This window comes from Lepidochelys kempii, chromosome 11, assembly GCF_965140285.1.
Source record: "Lepidochelys kempii isolate rLepKem1 chromosome 11, rLepKem1.hap1, whole genome shotgun sequence".
Classification (NCBI taxonomy): Eukaryota; Metazoa; Chordata; order Testudines; family Cheloniidae; genus Lepidochelys; species Lepidochelys kempii.
The window spans coordinates 2,218,112-2,241,200 of NC_136390.1; the positions used below are offsets into that span (position 1 = coordinate 2,218,112).

At 53.4% G+C, this 23,089-nt stretch overlaps 1 protein-coding gene across 8 annotated transcripts in view; it reads right to left on the reverse strand.

Annotated features, from left to right (window-relative positions):
• Window positions 1–23,089, reverse strand: part of TTLL4 (tubulin tyrosine ligase like 4) — a 45,186-nt gene that overhangs the window by 8,855 nt on the left and 13,242 nt on the right. For 5 of the 8 annotated variants that reach the window (XM_073304898.2, XM_073304900.2, XM_073304901.2 and 2 more), the window contains exons 2-14: window positions 20,899–22,351; window positions 16,501–16,613; window positions 14,738–14,801; window positions 13,510–13,634; window positions 12,357–12,467; window positions 11,215–11,291; window positions 10,104–10,298; window positions 9,940–10,022; window positions 6,113–6,241; window positions 5,579–5,701; window positions 3,591–3,689; window positions 2,668–2,802; window positions 1,443–1,580 (exon numbers count right to left, since the gene is read on the reverse strand). In XM_073304898.2, coding sequence (XP_073160999.1) covers window positions 1,443–1,580; window positions 2,668–2,802; window positions 3,591–3,689; window positions 5,579–5,701; window positions 6,113–6,241; window positions 9,940–10,022; window positions 10,104–10,298; window positions 11,215–11,291; window positions 12,357–12,467; window positions 13,510–13,634; window positions 14,738–14,801; window positions 16,501–16,613; window positions 20,899–22,265 — 2,759 coding nt within the window. In that variant the 5' untranslated portion in view covers window positions 22,266–22,351. The remainder of the gene's footprint in view (window positions 1–1,442; window positions 1,581–2,667; window positions 2,803–3,590; window positions 3,690–5,578; window positions 5,702–6,112; window positions 6,242–9,939; window positions 10,023–10,103; window positions 10,299–11,214; window positions 11,292–12,356; window positions 12,468–13,509; window positions 13,635–14,737; window positions 14,802–16,500; window positions 16,614–20,898; window positions 22,352–23,089) is intronic. The other 3 variants (XM_073304903.2, XM_073304904.2, XM_073304905.2) reach the window with 3 other exon arrangements.

Genomic DNA, 23,089 nt, shown 5'->3' on the forward strand with positions numbered 1-23,089 from the left:
CAAGAAATTGGCCCTATTTTTGCTCTAGCCAGCCCGTGGCCGTGGGAGTGTGGGGGCTGGGGGGCACAGCGGGTACATGAGCGTGCCTCACAAAGCAGCTGGCAGAAAGAAGAGCTGGAACTAAATCCATTTGATCACCCCTCCTTGGCTGTTCACCCTGGTTACGTTTGGAGGCAGGGATAGTTCTCGCATCGCCTTCCCCTTTAATAAAAGCCAAAGGGAAGGGCTGCAGATCTGTGCGGGAGCCGTAATAAAGCACCTAGCCCATCTCAGACAGACAAGCAGCCGGTGATCGGGGGACAGTCCCTGAACACAGACTGGTGACAGCATATTCAGAGGTGCAGGTCAAATGATGAACAGCAGAGACTCCTGCAAACTGAACAAGGCACAACTGCCCCTGTGAACTTGCAGTTACAGCCACAACGGCCTGTTTTGCACGGACACTTAACGCTTGGACCTCTGCCCATTGGTAGCCACTTCCAGGGACAACAGGGTCCAGACTTGCCAGAGGGACGGCCAGTGCCCCGGATCATCTCCCCTCCTTGACGGCCTTCTGTGGTCGCAAGACCGCTCAGATGCAGCAAGGAACCTCCCCTCCCCCGCCAGGAAGAGGAAACATTGAATGTGGTGACAGCACCAAGAGCAGCCCATCCTCTCCGAGGGACGGATATGCAGATCAGGCCCCGGATGCACTGAACCTGATCACGCTGCAGCTCGTGGGAACACGGGGCAAACCTACCGTGGTGCCTCTCTGGGCCCACGAAGGCCTTTGAGGGTTTACAGTGGAAATGCCTGCCAGGAAGTCTAGTGGCTAGTTACACACAGGGTGGCTCCACCAATAGGAGGAGGCGCACAGATAATGGAGCATGCTGGGACCGGCGCGCTGCAGGCTACCCCTGCGGGTTAAGATCAGGGCAGCTGCAGGCCACGTTCCCATGGGTCAGCCTAGGCTTAACAACTTTAATATTTAAAAACCGGACACTCTAGCAAGAGGGCCCCAAAGCCCAGCCCCCCATTCATTCCCCTTCCCCCTACCCCGTCACTCACTGCTTCCCCCTCCCCACTGCCCAGGTCGGGAGGGACTGGCCTGCGCAGCTGGGCTGGGAGCTGCAGCTGCCCGACACAGGTAGGAGGCAGCCCCAGCTGAGTATGGGCTGGTGCAGGCGAGGAGCCAGCACCTCCCCCCACCACAGTAACCAGACTCGGGTGTCTGGTCAGTATTTCTGACCGGACACCGTCAGATCCCCTGTTCAGACTTTACGGTCAAACACTGGGCACCTGGCAACCCAAGGTCAGCCTTGATTTAGACTGTCAGCATGGCTTAGAGCCTCGGGGGGGGAGGGAATGCCATGGAGCATCGGCAGCTGGGCATGTCCATCCCTGCTAGAGGGTCTGGAAGGAAGAGGCCACATAGCCAGGCCCTTCTCAAGCCTCGCCCTGACCTGATGGCGGAGCTGCTGGCACTCCCTGAGCCTGATGCCACGTCATCCAGGTTGGGAAGAACAAAGCCAGCCAGGTTGAGGAGATCCCGGATCATCTGGCCCTTGATGCTCACGTCCAGCGGCGAATTGGAATGGAGGCTGCGAGGAAATCAAACGGACCTGTCTGAGCTCCAGGAGCCCTGCCCGCCTCCCCCAGCTGGAGAGCCATTCATGGGGCTTGTCTGGGTTCAGTTTGATTGAATGCTGGTGGCAGCTACGAAATCAACAAACCTGGGGACTAGCGCCCCCTCTCCACGGAGGAAGGGACAGCACAGGCAGCCTCACTGCCTTGAACTCATGTGCCTCAGCCCGCCCTAGACAGAGCCCTGCCTGGTCAGCCTGGGGGTTTCTCTGCTGAGGACACTGAGGGGGAGGACTGGTGCCCAGGCATCCATTAAAAACTGGAACCACCCATTCCTTTCCCTGGTGTCAGCGGACAGCTGCAAGACCATTGTCACTTTCGCTTTTGCTGTCTGGAACGTAGGAACTGCCGAGCCACCTCTGACCCACCGCTTCATCTAGCCCAGTCTCCTACTTCAGGATGCATCAGCGAAAGCCAGGCCGGTCATGTACGCAGGGAATTCCTTCGGGACCCAATGGCCAGGCGCTTAGCTCACAGAGCAGGAGGGCTTCCCAGCTGCACGCAGTGGAGGCATTCTGCTCCCCATGACCTACAGACATCTACGCTCGTCAGGTCTAACTAGGCCACAGCCTTGTTGCCCAGTCCCCTGGGGGTATGAGACACAGCCCTGCTCCGGTCCCTCGCAGCGCTTCAAACAACGCAGTGCCTTCCTCTGAGCGGACGGATTAGGTAAGGGGAGGTCAGGGTGCTCCCACTTAAAGAACGGATGGGTCGGCATCACTACCAGGGCACATCTCCAACTGCAGAGGTCTAGGACCCCAGAGTCAGGAGTGAGCACCCCAGCTCTTACGAGGCGACTGGCTCGCCCAACCCCAGCGGCGGGGCACCAGAGAAAGCTGCTAGGACCGAGAACACACAGGAAGAGTCCATGCTCGGTACGATCTCCCCCCAGCAGGAGCGAGTCGTGCTCCTACAACACGAAGCAGGGTTCGACAAACGGCAGCGTGCGTCTTTGATCGCAGACAGGGGCACGGGGCTAGCTAGGGAGCTGGTACACAAGGGTCACCCCTCGCCCAGCGACGCAGGGGAATGCCAGCAGCCTACCTGGGGGAGATGTTCACTTCCAAGATCCAAGGCTTGAGGTTCTCGTCCAGCATGACATCGAAGCCGAAGAGCTCGTGGCAGCAGTACGGATGCCGCACGTACATTCTCACCAGGCTGTTCACGTAGGGCTCGGACCTGACGGCAGGGGAGCAGACGCTTGGTTTCGGACGGGTAGGCCACTCGCACGTTCCCAGCTGTCTCACTGCTGCTGGGCATTACTCCCCAGCTGTTTCAACGCACCCTCTGGGAGCGGAATTAATGCCAGGCCAGCCCTGTGTGGAGCAGCGGTGCAGCACGCCACCACGCCTGGGGCTGAAGTCAGGTCCCGAGGGATCCCCCTAGAGCAGATCTGCAAGAAGCCACGTCCAGGCCCAGGCTGGGAGGATCTGCTTTAAGAATAAGATTCCCCCAGCACGAGAGAACTTTTCTTCCTGCCTCCTTCCCCATCCAGAGAGGGGTCAGGGCAGCTAAGCAGAGAAACGAAGCACTCAAAGGCCTTGTCCCCTGCTGTGCACACAAGGTCACGTACTCACAGAGGTTTCTCTCCACTCAGTGTATGGTGGGAAGGGCCACGTGCCTTCCAGCAGGTGCCATGGAGAGGAGAAAATACACCCACCCCTTGGTTGTACCGAGAACCGGTCCTGACAGATTTGCCGCAGGAAGCAGAGAGAGGTGGGATCCAAACTTCCCAAAGGGCAGCTTGGATCCAGTTGGTGGGTCCAGCCCCATCGCTAGATGGCCACTGATCTCTGGCTGCTATTATGGCTTTGAGGACAGAGCTGGATGTAGGGAGGGCTCTGGCGAGAAAGCCAAGAGACAGGGGCTTTCAAGCACAGTGGGGTTAAGGAAGAAAGGGGTCTGCAAACAGCCCTAGCTGCTGTGGACTCTCCTGCAGAGAGGCTGGGAGGAGCCCCAGGACTCACGCAATGATTGTTTTGATAACGATGTCCTTGATCTTCTCCCAGATGGCCTCGCTGTTGACCCCCTTTTGGCTCAGGTAGCTCCAAAGCGCTTTCAGTGCCCTGTGGAGACAGAGAGCAAAGGGAGGTCACCAGATCCGGCCCTGCCTCCCAGCATTCCCTTCAGCCCCAGCATATCAGAGGTTAAAGGGAGCTGCTTCCCTGCTCTTAGCTAGGTCCCAATGACCCCGGAGCCATGGTGGGGCACCTTACCAGGAAACGATCAATGCTGGGCAATCAGGGGGAAGAGCCAGTGCCCCCTTCCCAGAATGAGAGCCCCACACCCTCCCCTTCCCGCAGGCAGCTGCCCTCCGATTCTGGCTGCTGCTCTTGTTGGGCATGACGAAAGAACTGATGAGAACTAGACATGTACCACGCTCTTAGCGGGACGCCCCAAAGCAACCACTTGACAGGGGTGTCCCTTGCTGGACCAGACCCCGCACAAAACTCTCCCTCCAGTATTCCTTCCCAAGGCAGCTACCAGGCTCCAGCTAGATTCCAAGAACAGACATTTCTGAGCCAAAGCAGCGTCCGCAAGGCTGTATGGGTGAGGGAAACAGGAGCCCCCGGGGGTTTGGAGATTCCCACACCACACCCAGCAGGGCAGAAAACAGACCAGCCCATCCAGATGCTCACCCAGGGGCCCCCAAACTCTGTTCAGTGATGGCCCCATTGGCAAGGGGTCAGGAACCCAAAGGTTACGTCACGCGGCGGAGAGGGGGAAGGTTCCCATCGCCTTCACCTTTAACATGGCAACGGCAGGTCTCAGGGCGCAACGCTGCATCTCTCGGGCTGGGCAGCAAGTGGCATCATGCACCATTTATAATGCTGCCAAGGCCTCGGACCCCAGTGCCTGTACCCAGACAGGAACAGCCTGGCATCCTGGGAACTCGTCACTTGGGGGGCACTGCTGCATGGTGGGGGAGAGCAGCCAATGGACACATCACAGAACACCCACGGGCAGAACCACCTCTCCCCCCATTTTGCGGTGCAGGCCTGCTCGGAAGGGATTAGCAAGATCTCCCCAGTGCTGCTCCCTGTGCAGTCAGGCAGCGGTGGCAACGTAACAGACAAACGTGGCATCTCTGCTCCTCTGAGCCCGGCAGACCCAGCACAGTGACGGGAGGGGCCTGGATCCCCATCAGCCCAGCAGAGCTGGCCCAGTGCCCAGGGAAGGGGGCCGGGAGGCTGGAGCCTCATGCATCAGAATTGTTAAGCAAGTTCCAATGGCACAGCCAAATTCTGCCCCCAGAAATACACCCACTCCCCAGAATGCTCTGTTCTACCTCTGTACCCCAAATTGTGGAAGCTGGGAGTGGAGAGGTGAATGGAGACAGAGCCTGAAGACAGCAGGGTTGCACCGATGTCAGTTAGGCAGAAAACGACTGGCAGAATCTCTTCTATAGGGGATGATTCACGAGCCAGACAGAACCCAGCATATGAGCCTCAGATTCCAGGGAGAGTGAGTCGGGGTGGCAGCGAGAAGGAGGTTTTTATACGTAACCCAAACATGGTGTCAATGGGGCCATTCTGAGAGACTCTGCAGAGCAGAACTGAAAGGTAAAAGCCTTGGAGCGGCAGCAGAGTGCCGCGTCACTCAGCGGGGCAGGCGTCTTTTAGTGAGTCGTGTGGCACATGTGATCCAGGGGACCAAGCCCCGAGCCGGACTCAGGAGACCCGGGTTCTAGTCCCAGCTCCACCAGTGACCCTCCCCTCCTACTTTGGCCAGCCCGCTCGCCCGCTCCCTGCCTCAGTTTCCCCACCTAAAACAGAGATGCTGCTGCTGCACCCTGGCAAAGCGCTCTGAGCTCCGTGCACAGAAGCAGGATATAAATGCTCCTATACCACCCAGTGAACCAGCACAATACCACTCAGTGAACCAGAGTGCAGCGAAGGGGAGCTGCCCTTGCCCTGGTCTCTGCCAATGCCAGGCACCGCCCCCCAGCCCCTACCATTTGTGCCCTTGACAAGCGGTCTCGTCCGAGTTGGATTTGTACTCCGCGTTCTTCTTGTTCACGCTGTAGTTGGTCAGGTGCATGAACTTGTTGCTGAGGCTCTTCATGGAGGAGGAATATCTGGGCCGGGGAGAAGGACAACGAACAGCCAATCGGATACTGAGCCAGGTATTGCCAATAGGCGTGGGGCTGGCAGCACGAATTCCATTCCAATGCCAGCTCCAACACAACCTTGCTGCCTCCCTCCCAGGAGGGCACACTAACGGCCCTTCTGCCCACCGCCCACAGGGGCTCAGAGCCAGGGGCACAAGAGAACACGGTCTCCGATGGCCCCGAGCACCCGCAGCTGTGATCTCTTTGCTGCGCATGGGGCTGCCAGCATCCCCCTCCCAGAATCAAACCTATCAACACAAGCTGCGTCCCGCTAGGGGAGCGGCTAACACACTGTAAGCACGGTGTGTCAAAAGGCTCCCGCCTGCGGAGCCCACCACGGCCACCCCCATGCAGACCGTGCTCCCCCTGGGGACGTACTTGCAGCTGGCAAAGCGCACTAATCCATCTTTGAACAAGTAGATCCTGAGGGGATCGTAGCAAGTGACGTAAACATAAATCCTCAGGTCAAACTTGCTCCCGCCAATGAGGTAGGGCTTGTGCAAGTATCTGCAAAGAACAAGAGAGCCAGGTAAGTGGATAAACTCTGTATGGCACAGGAGGGGGCCTTCCCTGATCATTGCTGCAGGAGACGCAGCAACTAGGTGCTGGGAGAAGGCCTGGCACCAGCAGCTGGTGGGCGCAGTACCGAGAATCACTGCCCAAATAATGCAATTCGAGGACTGAGCTTTCCACAAGGGAGACCCTGCAGTCCTATGGTTTCCATTCTGAGCCCTGTTTTGAACCAATCTGCCTTAAAACAAATCCAATCTGCATGAGCTTTCTTACTAATGGAGGAGGGGAGCAGGGAGGTTAATTGCACAAGGCATTTAGGAGATAAGAGCTTAGGGAAGGAGACGTTTTTCCACGCTTGTAAGTTCCGACAGACTCCCGGCTCAGTTTGGGGAAGAAAGCTGGTGGGGAATTTCCCATCAGAAATGCCCTTTTTGCAAAAATCAAAATTTACCAGGGGGGAAATTTCAGTTTTGCTGTAACATTTTGATCTTCCATTGGAAAAAACTGAAACCATGGCTCTTCATCTGGAAGTTTGTCAATTTCTGCCTAGTGACAGTGAAATTGACCAGGCCCTTCCAGGCAGGCAGCCAGCCAGCTGAAGGATTCTGTTTTGGTTCTCCTGGCAATCTCTTCCTTCAAAAATTTCACATTTTTGAATTTTTATCCCAATTTGGGATGGAAAAGTTTTCAAAACCATGGAACTTTTCGCTGGAACAAATTTCTGTTTTCCAGCCAGTTCCATTTCAGCCTTGCGGGGAAGTTTCTGAGTGATTTGCCTACAGAATTCACAGCTTTGCTGGCTGGAGCAGAAAGCCACCAGGACTACACTACAACAGATCTGTATTTCACGGGGGGAGAGCTGAAGTTGGAGCTTCTGCCAGGCAGATTATCTGAGGCTGGTGCTGGAAGAAATGATTTCAGTGTTTGCCACAAACTGTTTCACAAAGAGGAAGGTTTCCTCCAAGTATGTTTCGGGAAGAAGCTCTGCAAAGAGAATAATGTCCCTGCAGCCATGCTCTCTAACTACATGACAGACCCACTGAACCATCAACAGGAGGACAAAGTGTCCCACAGTTATGTTAATTCTTCAGTAGGAATAAAGGTTTCCTGAGCTATATAGGAAAGATAGGAAGTATAGCAAGAGACCACCCCGGGTTAACCAGAAGATCTTCAATGACCTCAAAATCAAAAAGATCCCTACAAAAAGTGTAAACTAGGTGAAATTATAAAGGATGAATATAAACAAATAACAAATAACACAAGTATGCAGGGACAAAATTAGAAAGGTTAAGGCACAAAACGAGATCAAACTAGCTAGAGACATAAAGAGTAACAAGAAAAAATTCTACAAATACATTAGAAGCCAGAAGACAACCAAGGGCAGGGTAGGCCCGTTACTCAATGGGGGTGTGAGGGGGGGGAGAAAACAACAGAAATTGTGGAAATGGCAGAGGTGCTTAATGACTTCTGTGTTTCGGTTTTCACCAAGAAGGTTGGTAGCGATTGGACATCTGAAGTAATGAATGCCAGTGAAAATGAGGTAGGATTAGAGGCTAAAATAGGGAAAGAACAAGTTAAAAATTACTTAGACAAGTTAGATGTCTTCAAGTCACCAGGGCCTGACGAAATGCATCCTAGAATACTCAAGGCGCTGACAGAGGAGATATCGGCACCATTAGTGATTATCTTTGAAAAGTCATGGAAGACGGGAGAGACTCCACAAGACTGGAAAAGGGCAAATCTAGTGCCCATCTACAAAAAGCGAAATAAGGACAGCCGGGGAATTACAGAGTTCTGTACTGTCACGGAGTGTGGGGGAGTCCAGGCCCTGCACCCCTCTTCCTGGGATCCACTGAGACTCTCAGCCAGCCAGTAAAACAGAAGGTTTATTGGACAACAGGAACACAGTCCACAACAGAGCTTGTGGGTACAACCAGGACCCCTCAATCACGTCCTTCTGGGGGAGCAGGGAGCTTAGACCCCAGCCCTGGGGTTCCCTGCGTTCCTCCACCCAGCCCCAAATTGAAAACTAAACCCCCCCCCCCCGCAGCAGGTTCCCTCCTGCAGCCTGTCTTCACATTCCTGGGCAGAGGTGTCACCTCCCCCTCCCCCTCCCGGCTCAGGTGACAGGCTCTCAGGTCTCCCCTCCCCAGGGCACATTCCCAGGTCAACACTCCCCCCTCCCTGCTGAGTCACATCCTCACATGTACCCAGCAAGATAATGGAGCAAATAATAAAGCAATCAATTTGCAAACATCTAGAAGATAATGAGGAGATAAGTAAGAGTCAGCATGGATTTGTCAAGAACAAATCATGTCAGACCAACCTGACAGCTTTCTCTGACAGGGTAACAAGGCTTGTGGAGGAAGCAGTAGATGTGGTTTATCTTGACGTTAGTGAGGCTTTTGATACGGTCTCGCATGACCTTCTCATAAACAAACTAGGGAAATGCAGCCTTGATGGAGCTACTATAAAGTGGGTGTATAACTCTTTGAAAACCGCTCCCAGAGAGGAGTTATCGGTGGTTCACAGTCAAGCTGGAAGGGCATCACGAGTGGGGTCCCGCAGGGATCAGTTCTGGGTCTGGTTCTGTTCAATATCTTCATCAGTGATTTAGATAATGGCACAGAGAGTACACTTAAAGTTTGCGGATGATACCAAGCAGGGAGGGGTTGCAAGCGCTTTGGAGGATAGGATTAAAATTCAAAATGATCTGGACAAACTGGAGAAATGGTCTGAAGTAAATAGGATGAAATTCAATAAGGACAAATACAAAGTCCACTTATGAAGGAACAATCAGGAATCAATTTTGCACACATACAAAATAGGAAATGACTGCCTAGGAAGGAGCACTGAGGAAATGGGTCTGGGGGTCATAGTCAACCACAAGCTAAATATGAGTCAGCAGTGTAACACTGTTGCAAAACAAGCGAACCCCATTCTGGGATGTATCAGCAGGATTGTTGTAAGCAAGACATGAGAAGATAGCAGCTGGCCGACCGGCAGTAACAGCCAGCAGCTGGCCGAGTTCCTCACAGAGCCCTGCCTGCGGAGCCAGGTTAGGAGGCAGGACGGGGAGCGGACAGATAGAGTGATGCACATGGGGCTGCTAGAGGGACACAGACTGCGGTTCAGAAGGGCTAGTGCGGGGGCAGACTGGGCCATAGGCTCAGGAGCTAGTGGGGTGCCAGCATTGAGCCGGGGCAGATGTGCCTCACTGAAGGAGAGGCTAGGGGTCAGCCAGGGTCTGCATGGGGAAGGCTTCCCAACTCCCTAAAAATCCCCTTCCCCTAAAAAAACCTGTTCCGTACTCCTCCCACCCACCCCCAACAGCCCTTCAGGTTCATTCCCAGGCTCCTTCCCTGAAGGGGAGGAGGGGGACAGGAAATAGAGTTCTGTATGAAGTTTTAATGAATTATTACTCAGAGTCCTGTATTAATAAGCCTAGTAAGGAATCTATTTGTCAAAAAAATGTCCTGAATCTTTTTTGTTGTCTGTATTGTGCCGACAGGTTTGAAATTACCAAAATAACTAAAACTGGCGTGATTACAGGGTGTTATTTTGACATATAAAATATGCAGAATTTGAAAATCTTGTGCGCAGAACTGTTAATGTTTTGGCACAGAATTCCCATGGGAGTATCCGTTTGCAACCTGCTCTTAGCAAAGGACGCTTGGAAAGGTTCAACTCACCTCTGCACCAGCAGCGGTCTCCTCTTGGGCAGCTGGCTCCATTTGTGGATGACCTGGATCCCAATGCCCCTGGCCGACGCCGGCTGGAAAACACACCAGAGGCCATCAGTTTATCTGGCTGTAGCGGCAGCAGGGTAAGTCACTTGGCCCAGCTTGGTTCTTACTGGTTTTACGATCCACTTCTGGCGGCTACCACTCTCCTCCCAGGCCTTCCTCAGCAGCTTGATGTCCTGGGGAAGGATGAAGGACTGGGGGAAGAAGTTAAACTCCTTCTTGCCGAAACGAGCCTGCATCTTTGACAGGTTGCGCCACAGACGATCCTTCCTCCCGATTTGAAACGAGCCAGGGAAGTGGTTTAACTGGGAGAGAACCAAACGAACAGCAGTAAAGAGGTGTTCTTTTGCGGCCACATCCCTGCCTTCCCTCTCCACACTGCCCCTAGGCATGGGATACCCTCCCTCCCTCTCCTTCAAGCCCTCCCGCCCCCCAAGCAAGGTCAGCATGAACTAACCATCTCATGCCACTTTATGGCTAGCACTTCAAGGCCTAAAAATACTGTATCTACTTGAACTAGGCCTCTACTGGTGATGTGCATGTCTATGGGGCAAAGCGTTACGTGCACCTACGGCAACCAAGCTGGCAGAAGCCCAGAGCCTGAGCAGCACCCTTGGCCAACATTTATCCACTTTCTTAGCTCCCCTTATCTCCCTGTATTCGTCCAGTCCGCACCAAGGTGGTATCTGGATCCAGCTCAGGTTCACCACACAGAAGCTAGAACCCCACAAGCCTCATTGCAAACACAGCCCTGAGCCAACGTGAACAGAGGGGCTTGGTGTCAAAGGGGGTGGGGGGTCAGCGCAGGAGATTCAGCCACAAAACCGATGAGTTTGGAGATTTCACCCAACAAGGATCAGACTAGATGTGCATGGCACATAGTAAAACGGGTCCCCCTTGCTCTACCCTCCCCTCAGACACACCCCCCACCTGCATCTTCCTCCACTACCCTTTGCCCAGCATCAGTTGCAAGGATCTCGGAGCACAGCTGTTACAGAGGGAGCTCCTGGCTGCGTTAGGTCTGTCAGGGTTCACTTCTTCTCTCCCAGGAAGAGAAGCACATATTACTGCAGGAGTTTTGGGGAAGTGGTCTCGATACTGCACACCATAAGGGTATACAACCCTGGCCGAGTTCCTCGGCCTGTAGCAATGGGTATCCAAGGAAGCGCATGCAGCTCAGCCAGACGGCATCGCATGCACTGAGCCCCGACGCTTTCATACCTTCTGATGCTCCTTGATGGCTCGGAAGCCAGGTGACTTCATGTGATGGCCCCAGCAGCCCAACCAGTCACTGTTTTCTGGAGGAGATGAGACAAAATTGGGGACCAAATTCACCACCTGCCCAGATTTCATCTTAAACAAGAATGCGGGATCATTCTCCCCAACTCACCCTCAAGGGGCAGGACTGAGGGGCCTAGACAGTGCCAGCAGGAAGCAGGCATGCCTGCTACTGACACCCCTCCGGCTCTGCCAAGCCAACCATGTTGGCTAGGCTCCAGCTTTTCTAGGTGGCTAGTTTCCCTGTGAAGCTATCACCGGTGCAGAACACCCTGCACTGAGCACAGACTGCACCTCTCATCTTCAAAGCACCATACGTACATTAGTGAATTAATTCCCACAGCAACTCGGGGAGGCAGAAAACTAACCAGACCCCTTTTTACTGATTGGGAAACTGAGGCAGGGAGGTTAGCATCCTGCCCAAAGCGAATGGGAGGCAGTGGGAGAATACAGGACTTCTTGGCTTCCTCTCCACTATACTACAGAGCCTCTTTGCTGGCATCTTGTTATAATCCCGATGCACCGGGCTGAGGACAGGTGTCCTGACACAAGTAGGAGCCCTGCAGCTAGATTGGTCAAAGCCTGGCAGGACACACTGTAGGGGGAAAGATGGGCTGAATGATCTAAGGCGGCTTCTCCCTGCCCCCTCATTTCAGACTTGCACATCAGCAGGAGCTCAGTGTTCATGAGTTACACCCATCCTACCAGACGCGACCGCTTCCCCAGCGCGCAGAGGGAACGAACCACTGAGCTAGGAGACGCAGGAGGACTCACAACCACCTCTCCCGGCATGTCAAGCAGAAACAGCTAGCGAAGCCATCCTCTGCAAAGACCTTTGCGGCGTTGGCGACGTGGCTGAGGGGCTAGGCCGAGACCATTACGTGTATGCTCCTGCCACCTAACCGAATTCTAGTCTCCAGCAGTGAAAAGGCCAACACAGGCCCAGAGCAGAACTGCCCTCGGTTTCCCCCTTTGAGGGCAGCAGGATGAGACGTGGGAGGGATCAGACGCCTTCCCCTCCGGGCTGGGAGAGAGAGCTCACCACAGCCCCACAGCCTCAGCGCCTGCCAACTCAGCCGACTTACTCTTGCTGACTTTGAAGTGGGATCTGCCAATGGTTTGCTTCACGATGTTGGGGGTGACGGTGCTCATCTTCCATCGCAGCAGCTTCCTCTGCTCCCAGGGGAGCTTCTCCACTGGCAGGGAAAGAAGTGATTGCAAACGTCCAGGATGAGTGGAAAACAAGAGCTCACCTTTCTGTAGCCCCTTCTGTCCTGAAGGAACCTAGATGCCTTTACAAGCTTACCCTGAGGGGTGAATCGGGGCTAGCTGATTGACAGCCTGGGGGGAAAGGTGAAGCAGAGCTCTATACTCAGCTCAGACCACAGAAAGCTCAAGCAGGTGAAGTTATTACAGGAGGGCAAGGACTGGAGGGTGATAACTGAAGGGAATGGAGCGGGGAGAGCACCACCCAGCAGGGCTTGATCCCTTCCATCAAACGGACCAATCCCTCTCGTGCCGGAGACCCTCAGAGCAAAGTGCCCCTTGTTCTCCCATGCTGGGAAGACTGCAGACAGCTTCTCCATGTTCTTAAGCCCGCTACAGCACGTTGACCCTTCCAAGCAGGGGATGGGCTGCCAGTTACCCCAGAGCTCTGCCCACGAGTACGTCTAATATCTTCTCTCTTCCCGCTGGCTAACACGCTAGGGACTGCGATCCCAGCACTGACCAGCCAGTTGTCTGGATCAGCAGCCTCTGGAAGCTAGAACGGTCAGATCTTCAGAGAAAGGAGCAAGACCCCCTGGAATGAAATTAACTCTGCAAAGGGGGAGAGCTGTATTCTTGGCACCACCTCATGATCAGCTGCTGCCCCGAGGCACGGAAGGCTCCCCCTCTCCAACCTCACTGCAGACGTTCTTAACCACAATCATTTCTAACCCCTTTGGGTATTTTAACCCTGCATAACTGTTTGCCTCAATAACATGGAGCAGGGAGTTCCACCAGCTTTAAGAATTAACCCGCGGAGGTGGTCATTTTAGTTTATTCCTTTAATTTCACAGAGGGGGTTACTTGGTCTTTTATCCCGGGATGAGAAGGGAGCACCTAACTGGCATTACTGTGCCACCATTCACTCCAGCCCTCCACTACTTCCGGTTCCTTCCACTCCCGGTCCGTGCTCATGGCTCCTCCCTGCCCCTTTCTGCTCTCAGCACTCAGAGGTCCTCAAACCCAGTTCACCTTTCTCATCCCGAGTACTGAAGTAGATGGTTGGAGGCACGGTGGGGAATAAACTGCATATGAGAGCTGGTTTGAGGATTCGTTCTTGGGCCGCAAGTGGCTGGGTCAAACACTCAATACAATTCCTGGAAAATAAGGGAGGGAGGGTCAGAAGGCTGGACTGTGTTGAGACAAGGGATGAGGCACTGACAACAGGTCCAGAGAAACGGGCATCCCCCAGTACAGCTCCCTGGCGGCCTCTCTCAATACCAGCTCCCTGCAATTCACCCCCATGGGCTCAGAAATTCTGTGACGCAACCGGCACCAGGGAGGGATCTAAGGCTCTGAGGCCGGTCACGGAGAGGCTGAGCTGTTTCTGCTCCAGGGCAGCAAGGAAGCCTGGCTGATAGAAAGGGAAGGATCAGGTGGAACTCCGTTGTCCTGACTGGAGGGGGAAGCTACCCCAAAGTGATCTGCACTCCCTAGATCTGCCCCTGTACAGCTGCCAGCCCGGGACAAAGCCAGCCCTCCCAATCCGCCAACCGCAGGGACGTTACACTCTCGCAGGGCGTGGCTGTCCCTCCTATCAGGAGTTTTCACCCCTCACTCGGGGACACCTGCAGCAACCGACTCCAGCAGCTTTCCTGTGCTCCGTTTCCTGAGTGAGTTTAGTGATGGCGGAAGGCATCCCACTGAGAGCCCTGGAGCACGAGGCCCAGGTTAGCCGCACAGGCTGTGTCAGAGCAAGCGCCCCTCTTCCCGCCAGGGGGCCATTTCCGAGGGCTTAGAGGTACATGCTGTCTCCATGGCCTAGTCGCTCCCTGCTGCAGGAGCCCAGGGGCCAAGCACTTCGGCCATTTGTGACATTCAGACTGGTCCCTTAGACACTGGAGCGAGGTGCCCGGCAAGCCCAGCTCCTTTGGCAGAGGCCAGGCAGCTGTCAGAGAGCCGCAACTAAGTCCAGCTGGGGCAAATCCCAACCTGTGTCCAGGAGTAACGAAGGGATAGGAGTGAACTGAAGACAGGTGCTTTACCCTGCAACTAGCGAACAGGTGTTTCTCGTTAAAGGTATTTGCATACTAGTCTGTATTGGGGACAGAATGCCTCCAATCAGCTGACTTTGATTTGAAATCCAGTCACTACATGTACTCTGTATCCTACACCCAAATGGCTTCCCTCTGCCAAGGGGCCAAGCGCCTGCCTGAGACACCAACCACTCTGCTGTAGGACCCCGTTTAGAACAACTAACCTGGAAATTAGAGCCACAGAGCCATTGGGTGATAAACCTGTGACGGAGGAGCTGTCTGACTCGCCTGCAGGAGGAGGAGAGACTAAATTAGACAAGGACTGGGGATGTTGTTGGAGATGAGGGAAAGTCTGAAACCCAAGGACCACCAATGCTCTTCACAGCCTCCCTCAACGCCCCCAAGCAATCACAGGAAACTGGCCAGGTGGGCTACACACAGGGGTTTCAAACGATCCCTGTTCAATGCCCCACAGAGCCTGCAACTACAACCAGCCAAACACCAGTTCTAATTCTGGGGCAGAGAATCCCAGATACTGGTGTGACATTCTGCACCCATATTCACCATAGTGATAGGAATAGGATAGATCTTCTACAACCTATGTCATGTAAAGTGTCAATGGAAAAGTTATGGTTTGCTGAATAGGATTTTCCTATTTGAATGCATGTATCATTTTTGTATCTGAAGTTATGAATACTGACTATGTGCGTGTATTTAGGTGTTTGCTCCTGGGTAACACCCACAAGGGGGGGGTACATTCAGTCTAGCCAGCACATTGTGAATGGACTATCCAAAGTTAATGGTTCATCAGCAGACAATGGGCCATGGAAAGCCTTAGTCTCACCTAATAACTCCATTTTGGTACCTGTATTTTTCCACAAAATGGGCTGGCAGCTTGGCTTTAAACAAAGGGGTTCCTGCCATATGGAATAAGCTATAAAAGGGAGACGTGACATCACCATGGGGCCTCAATCCCCGCCCCACACTCCACCTGGAAACACCTGAGGAACAAAGACGGAACTGGGGGAAGTGCTGGACCCAGACTGGAAAGAAGGAAGCCTGCCTATGTATGAAACACTGGTGGACTTTTATCTATCTGACCAGGTGAGACACTGCTTAATTCAAACCCTATTTAGTATATTAGGCTTAGATTGCGGTTTTGTGTATTTGCTAGGTAATCTGCTTTGATCTAGAAAAGGAGTACTTGTGGCACCTTAGAGACTAACCAATTTATTTGAGCATGAGCTTTCGTGAGCTACAGCTCACTTCATCGGATGCATACTGTGGAAAATGCAGAATATTTTTTTATATACACACAAAGCTGAAACCTGCTTTGATCTGTTTGCTACCCCTCAGAGTCCCTTATTAGCGCTCTTTCTTTAGTTAATAAACCGGTTTTATATTTTACCAAAAGCCGTGCGGTTTGAGTGAAGTGCTTGGGGAAAAATCTCTGCCCAGGAACCAGAGTTGGGGCACGTCCACTTCCTTTGGAGAAGTGGCGAGCTGGGTAATAACTCAGACACTGGTCAGGCTTTTGACCAGGGCAGAACAGTACAGCTCCGGGGTCCCAGGCTAGGAAGCTGGGGGTTTTCTGGCTGAAGCCTCACTCTACTGGCAGCTCGAGTGGCTGAGGAGAAGCCTTCATGTACCTGCAGCTGGGTGTGTCCCTGCTTGTGTGAGCACAGCTCGTGGAGGGGACTGCAGTTTGTCACAGCATCCCGGGGTGAGAGGGAGCCCCAGCTGGTGAAACAGAGGGCTCAGTGGTACCCCAGTTCCAGTGGTGGTGATGGTGGGGGAAGAATCCATCACACCTGGGTCAAACATTCCTGAGAAGCCATGGCCCACAGCCTCATTCACATCCAGCTCTCCACATCCCAGCCAAGCATCCTCAGCTAGCTTGTTTGGAAAGCAAGGAGAGCAGTGCTCATCGATCCCCAGTCACACACATGCACATAGCCCCAGCTCTTCTTGGGACAGCCGCACTAACCCTCCTCTTCCTCCTCATCCTGACTGCAGCCATCTTCCAAGCCATCAGGAAGCTCTTCTTCTGCATCAGCTTCAGGCTCCCCAGGGTCGAGCAGGGGCAGGTTGATGGCCGCCCTAGAACACAAGGAATTCAACGGAGAGTAAAGTCCATCCATGCAGCAGCACGCGTGGCGTGTCTCCATCATCACACCACGGAGGAATCTCAGTGGCCCTCGAGAAGGATCTCCGCCATGTGCCTGGGCTGACGTACGTTACACCAAGGCAGGGCGGCTAGAGCATGACACCTGCCCATCTGTCTTTGCTACAGAGATCCCCAGGGCACCTATACGGCTCAGATGAGAGGAGATGCGGGGCAGCACTTCGAGACATTTTGGGAGCCAAGGTACTTGTTGTGATGCTACACCCCATATTCGTCCCAGAAATATGGTTCTGATATGAATATGGCATAACGAAGATACACTTCATGCCAGATGGCTCATGTAAGATCTCATTGGCAAGGTTCTGATTCACTGAACATGATTATCCAATCTGTGTGCCTGTATCATTTCTGTATCTGAAGTTAGGAATATTGACCATGTATCTATTCCAAATGTGCTACTCTGGGTGACACCCACAACTAGCTCTTCAGGTACAACAATGGAAAAGCCAGAGAGGACTGATGGCTCATTAGCAGAGACAATGGACTGCGAAAGAGCTCAGTCTTCCTGTGGATGCTCCAAGCAGCCTGCAAGTAATGGCTGCTACGACCCTGCAGAGACATGGGACGGAGTTACCTGGTACTGGACCCACCCCTTGGTATGCTGGTGTTTTTCCACTGGGAGACAAACCGTTCCCCCCATAGACAAGAGCTATATGAGGTAGGGGAGTGACATCATCATGGTTCTCCTCTGTCTCCCCGCCCAAAGAGACACTGGGAAACACCTGGAAACAAGAACTGAACTGGGGGGCGGGGAGGGGGGGAAGCTGAGCCCAGACTGGGAGGACATCCAGCTTGTGAGTGAAAGCACCTGAAGTTCCAAGCTGCAGACCAGTGCTGCTGGCTTTCAAGACTCTGCCATTTTCCTAATTCAACATTTAGGGTGAGAAATAACATTTTGTAATCTGTTTCTTTGTGTACCAAGCTTAGTTTGCGTGTTGTTTTATTTGCTTGGTAATCTGCTTTCTTCTGTTTGCTATCTCTTATAATCACTTAAATCTGCCTTTTAGAGTTAATACATTTGTTTTGTTTATTGTTAAACCCAGTTTGTGCAATTTCTAACTGGGGAAGGGGGTGGGGGGGGCAAGAACTTGTGCACATCTCTCTTCACATTGAGGGAGAGCGCGAATTTTTATGAGTTCGCGCTGTGCAGATTTTTCTATACAGCGCAAGACATTATACCTTTGGGTCTGCACTCCAAGGGAGCTGGGCACCTGAGTGCTGGGGCAAGTCCCTTAAGCTGAGTCTTCCCACAGCTGATCTCAGTGTCTGTGTCTTTCCGCAGCAGGGTGTGGCCCAGCCTGTGTGTGTGCTAGAGGAGGCTTAAGAGCCTGGCTCAGCAAGACAGGTTAAAGGGGGCCCATGCTGGCAGAATAGGTGGGCTCAGTGGTATCTCAGTACATCAGGTAGCACCTTAAAGGGGGGCAACCCGTCACACTTGTACCCTGGTCATGCTGGAGGGCAACAGGCTTTTAAAACCCAATGTGTCACGCAAAACAGGAACTCCTTTTGCTAACTGTGGGCCATGACACCCAAGCACACCATGGGGGAGACACCTGGGACTATTTATTGCCCTTCTCTCTAGCCCCAGCACTCTGGAGATGCAACTCAATTCCACCTCTTCCCCCACAACCACTCAAATCCCTTCCTGCTCTGCATGGTCTCCTGGCATCCTCTCACTTGGAAACAGAACCCCTTCCCCTGAATCTCAAGGGCTGCTGGGTACCATGACCTTGCTCTGGGAGATCTTTGCTGCATGTTCCTCTCCATAAGAGCATAAAAACGGCCAGACTGGGTCAGACCAAAGGTCCATCCAGCCCAGTGTCCTGTCTGCACACAGTGGCCAGTGCCAGGTGCCCCAGAAGGAGTGAACCTAACAGGTAATGATCAAGTGATCTCTCTCCTGCCATCCATCTCCACCCTCTGACAAACAGAGGCTAGGGACACCATTCCTTACCCATCCTGGTGAAGAGCCATTAATGAACTTAACCTCCACGAATTTATCCAGTTCTCTTTTAAACCCTGTTATAGTCCTAGCCTTCACAACCTCCTCAGGCAAGGAGTTCCACAGGTTGACTGTGCGCTGAGTGAAGAAGAACTTCCTTTTATTTGTTTTAAACCTGCTACCCATTAATTTCATTTGGTGGCCCCTAGTTCTTATATTATGGGAACAAGTAAATAACTTTTCCTTATTCTCTTTCTCCACACCACTCATGATTTTATAGCCCTCTATCACATCCCCCCTTAGTCTCCTCTTTTCCAAGCTGAAAAGTCCTAGCCTCTTTAATCTCTCCTCCTACGGGACCCGTTCCAAACCCCTAATCATTTTAGTTGCCCTTCTCTGAACCTTTTCTAATGCCAGCATATCTTTTTTGAGATGAGAAGACCACATCTGTATGCAGTATTAAAATGTGGGTGTACCATGGATTTATATAAGGGCAATAAGATATTCTCCATCTTATTCTTTATCCCTTTTTTAATGACTCCTAACATCCCATTTGCTTTTTTGACTGCCGCTGCACACTGCATGGACGTCTTCAGAGAACTAGCCACGATGACTCCAAGATCTCTTTCCTGATTACTTGTAGCTAAATTAGCCCCCATCATATTGTATGTATTGTTGGGGTTATTTTTTCCAATGTGCATTACTTGACATTTCTCCACATTAAATTTCATTTGCCATTTTGTTGCCCAATCACTTAGTTTTGTGAGACCTTTTTGAAGTTCTTCACCGTCTGCTTTGGTCTTAACTATCTTGAGCAGTTTAGTATCGGCTGCAAACTTTGCCACCTCACTGTTTACCCCTTCCTCCAGGTTATGAATAAGTTGAATAGGATTGGTCCTAGGACCGACCCTTGGGCAACACCACTAGTTACCCCCTCGACTTTGAAAAATTACCTTTTATTCCTACCCTTTGTTCCCTGTCTTTTAATCAGTTCTCAATTCATGAAAGGATTTTCCCTCTTATCCCACTTTCCTCACTTGCAGTTCAATCCCCTCCCTTCCGCGCCCCCCATGTCACCTCCACGCTTGCATAAGGCCAGCTCAGTCCCTAGGGAAGGTTTGGTCTGCTGCACTGAAAACACAAACCTGGATCCTTCGCGACTGCAGGAGCAGCCCCTGAGTGGCAGAGCTGGGTCTGAAACTGGCTGGGCTTTTCCAGGGACGGGTGAGCACTGCTACTTCAGAACCGGGCTGGCGCTGAGAGACACGTGCTCGGTTTTCAGACATGCTTCAGCAAGCTGCCGCAGCACCACTGTCCTGAGAACTGAGCAAACCGCTACAGGAACCCCTTTACTGGAGCAAAGACAGGCAAAAGGCCCTGACTGCAGAGGCCGAACTTCCTCCGCGCACGGGAAGCGCAGTGAGCCTGGCAGATCACTGGGGAAGTGAGATAATTAGACAGATCACAGGGGAAGCTGCAAAGGGAGCGAGGTCCCTTTGATCTGGGATTTAGTCACAAAGCTTTACCCAATACCTGACAGCTCACCTGCCATTTGTCCCTGCAGACAGACAGGTTCTCCAAAGCTCAGGGCACTTCCCTTTCATTTTTAGCAGGTCCAATTAAACAGTCACCTCTGTCTAAATGTTTGTTATTAGCACAGGAGACCAACCTGAGCAACACCGTCTGCACCACAGGGCTATTTGGTTATTAGTACAGGTCAGGGAACTGCTCCCGCACAGGGGCATCAGCGCGCTTGAAAAAAAAACGTTGAGCCAGCCGGCAGCTGCCTAATGCCATGCTGCAGCAGTAACACCTACTTAGTACTCATACAGCTCTTCCCAAAGGGGAGGCCATATAATTGACAGATAGGGAAACTGAGGCACAGATGGGCGGTGGAGAGACTCACTCAAGGTCACACAGGGAGTTAGAGGCAGAACCAGGGACAGAAGCCAGGCATACTGGCCGATTCCCTGTCTGGGGCACATGGCTTCTCTCAGTTCGACAGCTATAACGGATCATGGCACATGGAAGCAGTGCTCCTAGGTAACCTGCCTGCATTCTCAAGCAATCATCTTCCCATAAGCATCCACACCCCCAAGTAGGAATCTGGAACGGCTCTCAGAACAGAGAGAACGCAGGAGCCCAACACGAGCTGTGCCTGCCGAGAATTGCAGAGGGGCACCAAGGCCATGGCAGCCCAGTTGACCCCCCAGCTCCACAAAGGAGAGATCACGGAGGACTTTTCCCATGGTACTCACTCTGGGTCTCTCAGGGGAGCGGCCTGCTCCCACTTCGCATCCTTGCTCAGCTGGATGGTGGACATCTGAGCTGCTACCGCAGAGATGTCGGCATGGTGGGCTGGCTCGCTTTTCTCCACCTGGTCTCCACTGCTCAGGGCCAGGAAGTTCACAGTCCGACAGGGCGCACTGGGGTCCGAAGAGTCAGAATTGGAGGCTAAGAGGCGAACACTGATTCGTTTCGTGCAGACAGCGGCACTGTCGGGGCCAGCCAGGCTCAGGTTACCGCTTAGGCACCGGTTACCCATCTCCAAGTTCAAGGGGGCGGCCGTTTCTTTTGGGCTCAGCTGGGTGAGGAGATGCTGTTTCCAGTGGCTGTTCCTGTTGAATAGGTTGTACTGGAAGCCCGTGTTCATGAGGCAGGAGGTCTCAATCCTGCGGCCAAATTTGTTGTAGGTGTTAACTTTCCCGCTCAGTTTTCTCACGGCCTCTGTGAGCCGGATCTCTCGTTCCTTGGCTTTTAAAGTCTGCACCCGGCTCTCGCTGTCCTCCAAGTACAAAGAGGTTCGCTCGGCTCGGAGAGCCGCACTGGGCTGAACTGGAGATAGGCGGGACATGGGGGTGGCGTGCTCCAGGGCAAGGCCGTTGCCTTTCCCAGATCTGTTCTCCAGACTCATGGAGGAGCCGTCCCCGTTCCCCCCACAATGGGACCAAGATATCGCAGGAGACCTAGGGGGGGTCTTCAGTTTCTTGTTCTCCGGCGACTGCAGCAAAGGCACCTTAGCACTGTTTGGCCGTAGGAAGGAGTTATTGTTTAGCACTGGTTTGTACTGGCTGGACGTTTGTCTACCTGAGCCTAGAGGAGCACTCTTCCCCCCTGAGCCGGGCTGCTCCCCAGCTGCACTCGGCCGGGGGAACGGGTTCACCGCCGAGGATGCCATGCCGAGGTCAGCCTGGAGAGCTCTGGGTGGGAAAGGAAGCTGTCGGCTCTCCAAAGCACTGGACCGTAAGCAGATGGACTCGAGCCGCTGGTAGGGCTTGTGTCTGAGGTAAGAGCGCCGATACAGCAACGGGCTCCCAGCGAGGTCCGGGAAGGGATGGGGCGGGGACCGGGAGAGGGGCAGGCTCTGGTCACTCAGGTGACTGCTGCATAACGAGGCTGGGTACAAGAAGCAGGCGCGCTGGGGAGGGATCCCTGAGTGGATTGGCCTGTGGTCCTGGAAAGTATTTACATGCTTTCTTCCTAGCTTCCAGATGGGCTTCACCTGCTGCTGAGCGAGGAACCAGGCCTGGCTCTCGGGGGGTCTCTCCGCAGCTGGAACGGGGAGTTGGAAGTTGCTTCCCCTCTTGAGGCCTATGCTATAGTGCTCCGGTTCTGCAGAGGCCATGTAGAGCCATAGCACACCAGGCAAGGGCTGACTCAGAATAGGGACTCAGACGGGATCACCAGCATCTTCTCCAGGGTCCAGTCAGCCTGCAGCAAGGACACAGTAAGCAAAAGCCTTCAGCTGCAGCCCGCACCACTGGCAAAGCTCACCCTGCCCAGTGCCCAGCACCAAGGCAGGGTGAGCTCTGTGCGTGCTGGACAAAGCCCTGGCTGGGATGATTTAGTTGGGGTTGGTCCTGCTTTGAGCAGGGGGTTGCACTAGATACCTCCTGAGGTCCCTGAGATTCTATGATTCAATGGACAGTAGCACAGTATTAGAGGGGACGGGTAGGTGGGCTGTGCTTACTCCAGCCATCCCTGCCTATCAATGGCTGCGCCCCTCCCCACGCTGCAGAGCGAGCCCATGGTGCCTCCTGAGGCTCTGCCCGGGCATCCCAGTGAGAAGTGAACGGCGCTTCCTGGGGCACAGGGGCACTCGGGTGAGAGGCAGCGTCTGAAGTTCAGCGGGAGGACGGGGACATTCCTGATGTCAGTTTACAAAGCAAATGCCAAAGAGGGAGTGACCACCCACAGCAACATTTCAGCCCCCCGCCAGGCGTAGGACTGACAAGGAGACTAGCTAAAACCCACCTGTGGGGCCCTGAGCTTCACCCCTAATACTCAAAACAGGCTAGCTAAAACCTCAGCTGATGCCACCTTCATCCCCTCCCCACACCCCGGTACTCCCCTGGGACACAGGCTACAGAAGCCCCAGTTTGGCAGAGACAGATCCAGAGAAATCCAACCAGAAAGAGAGGAATTCTGTCTATTTTGAGGGCTCACACA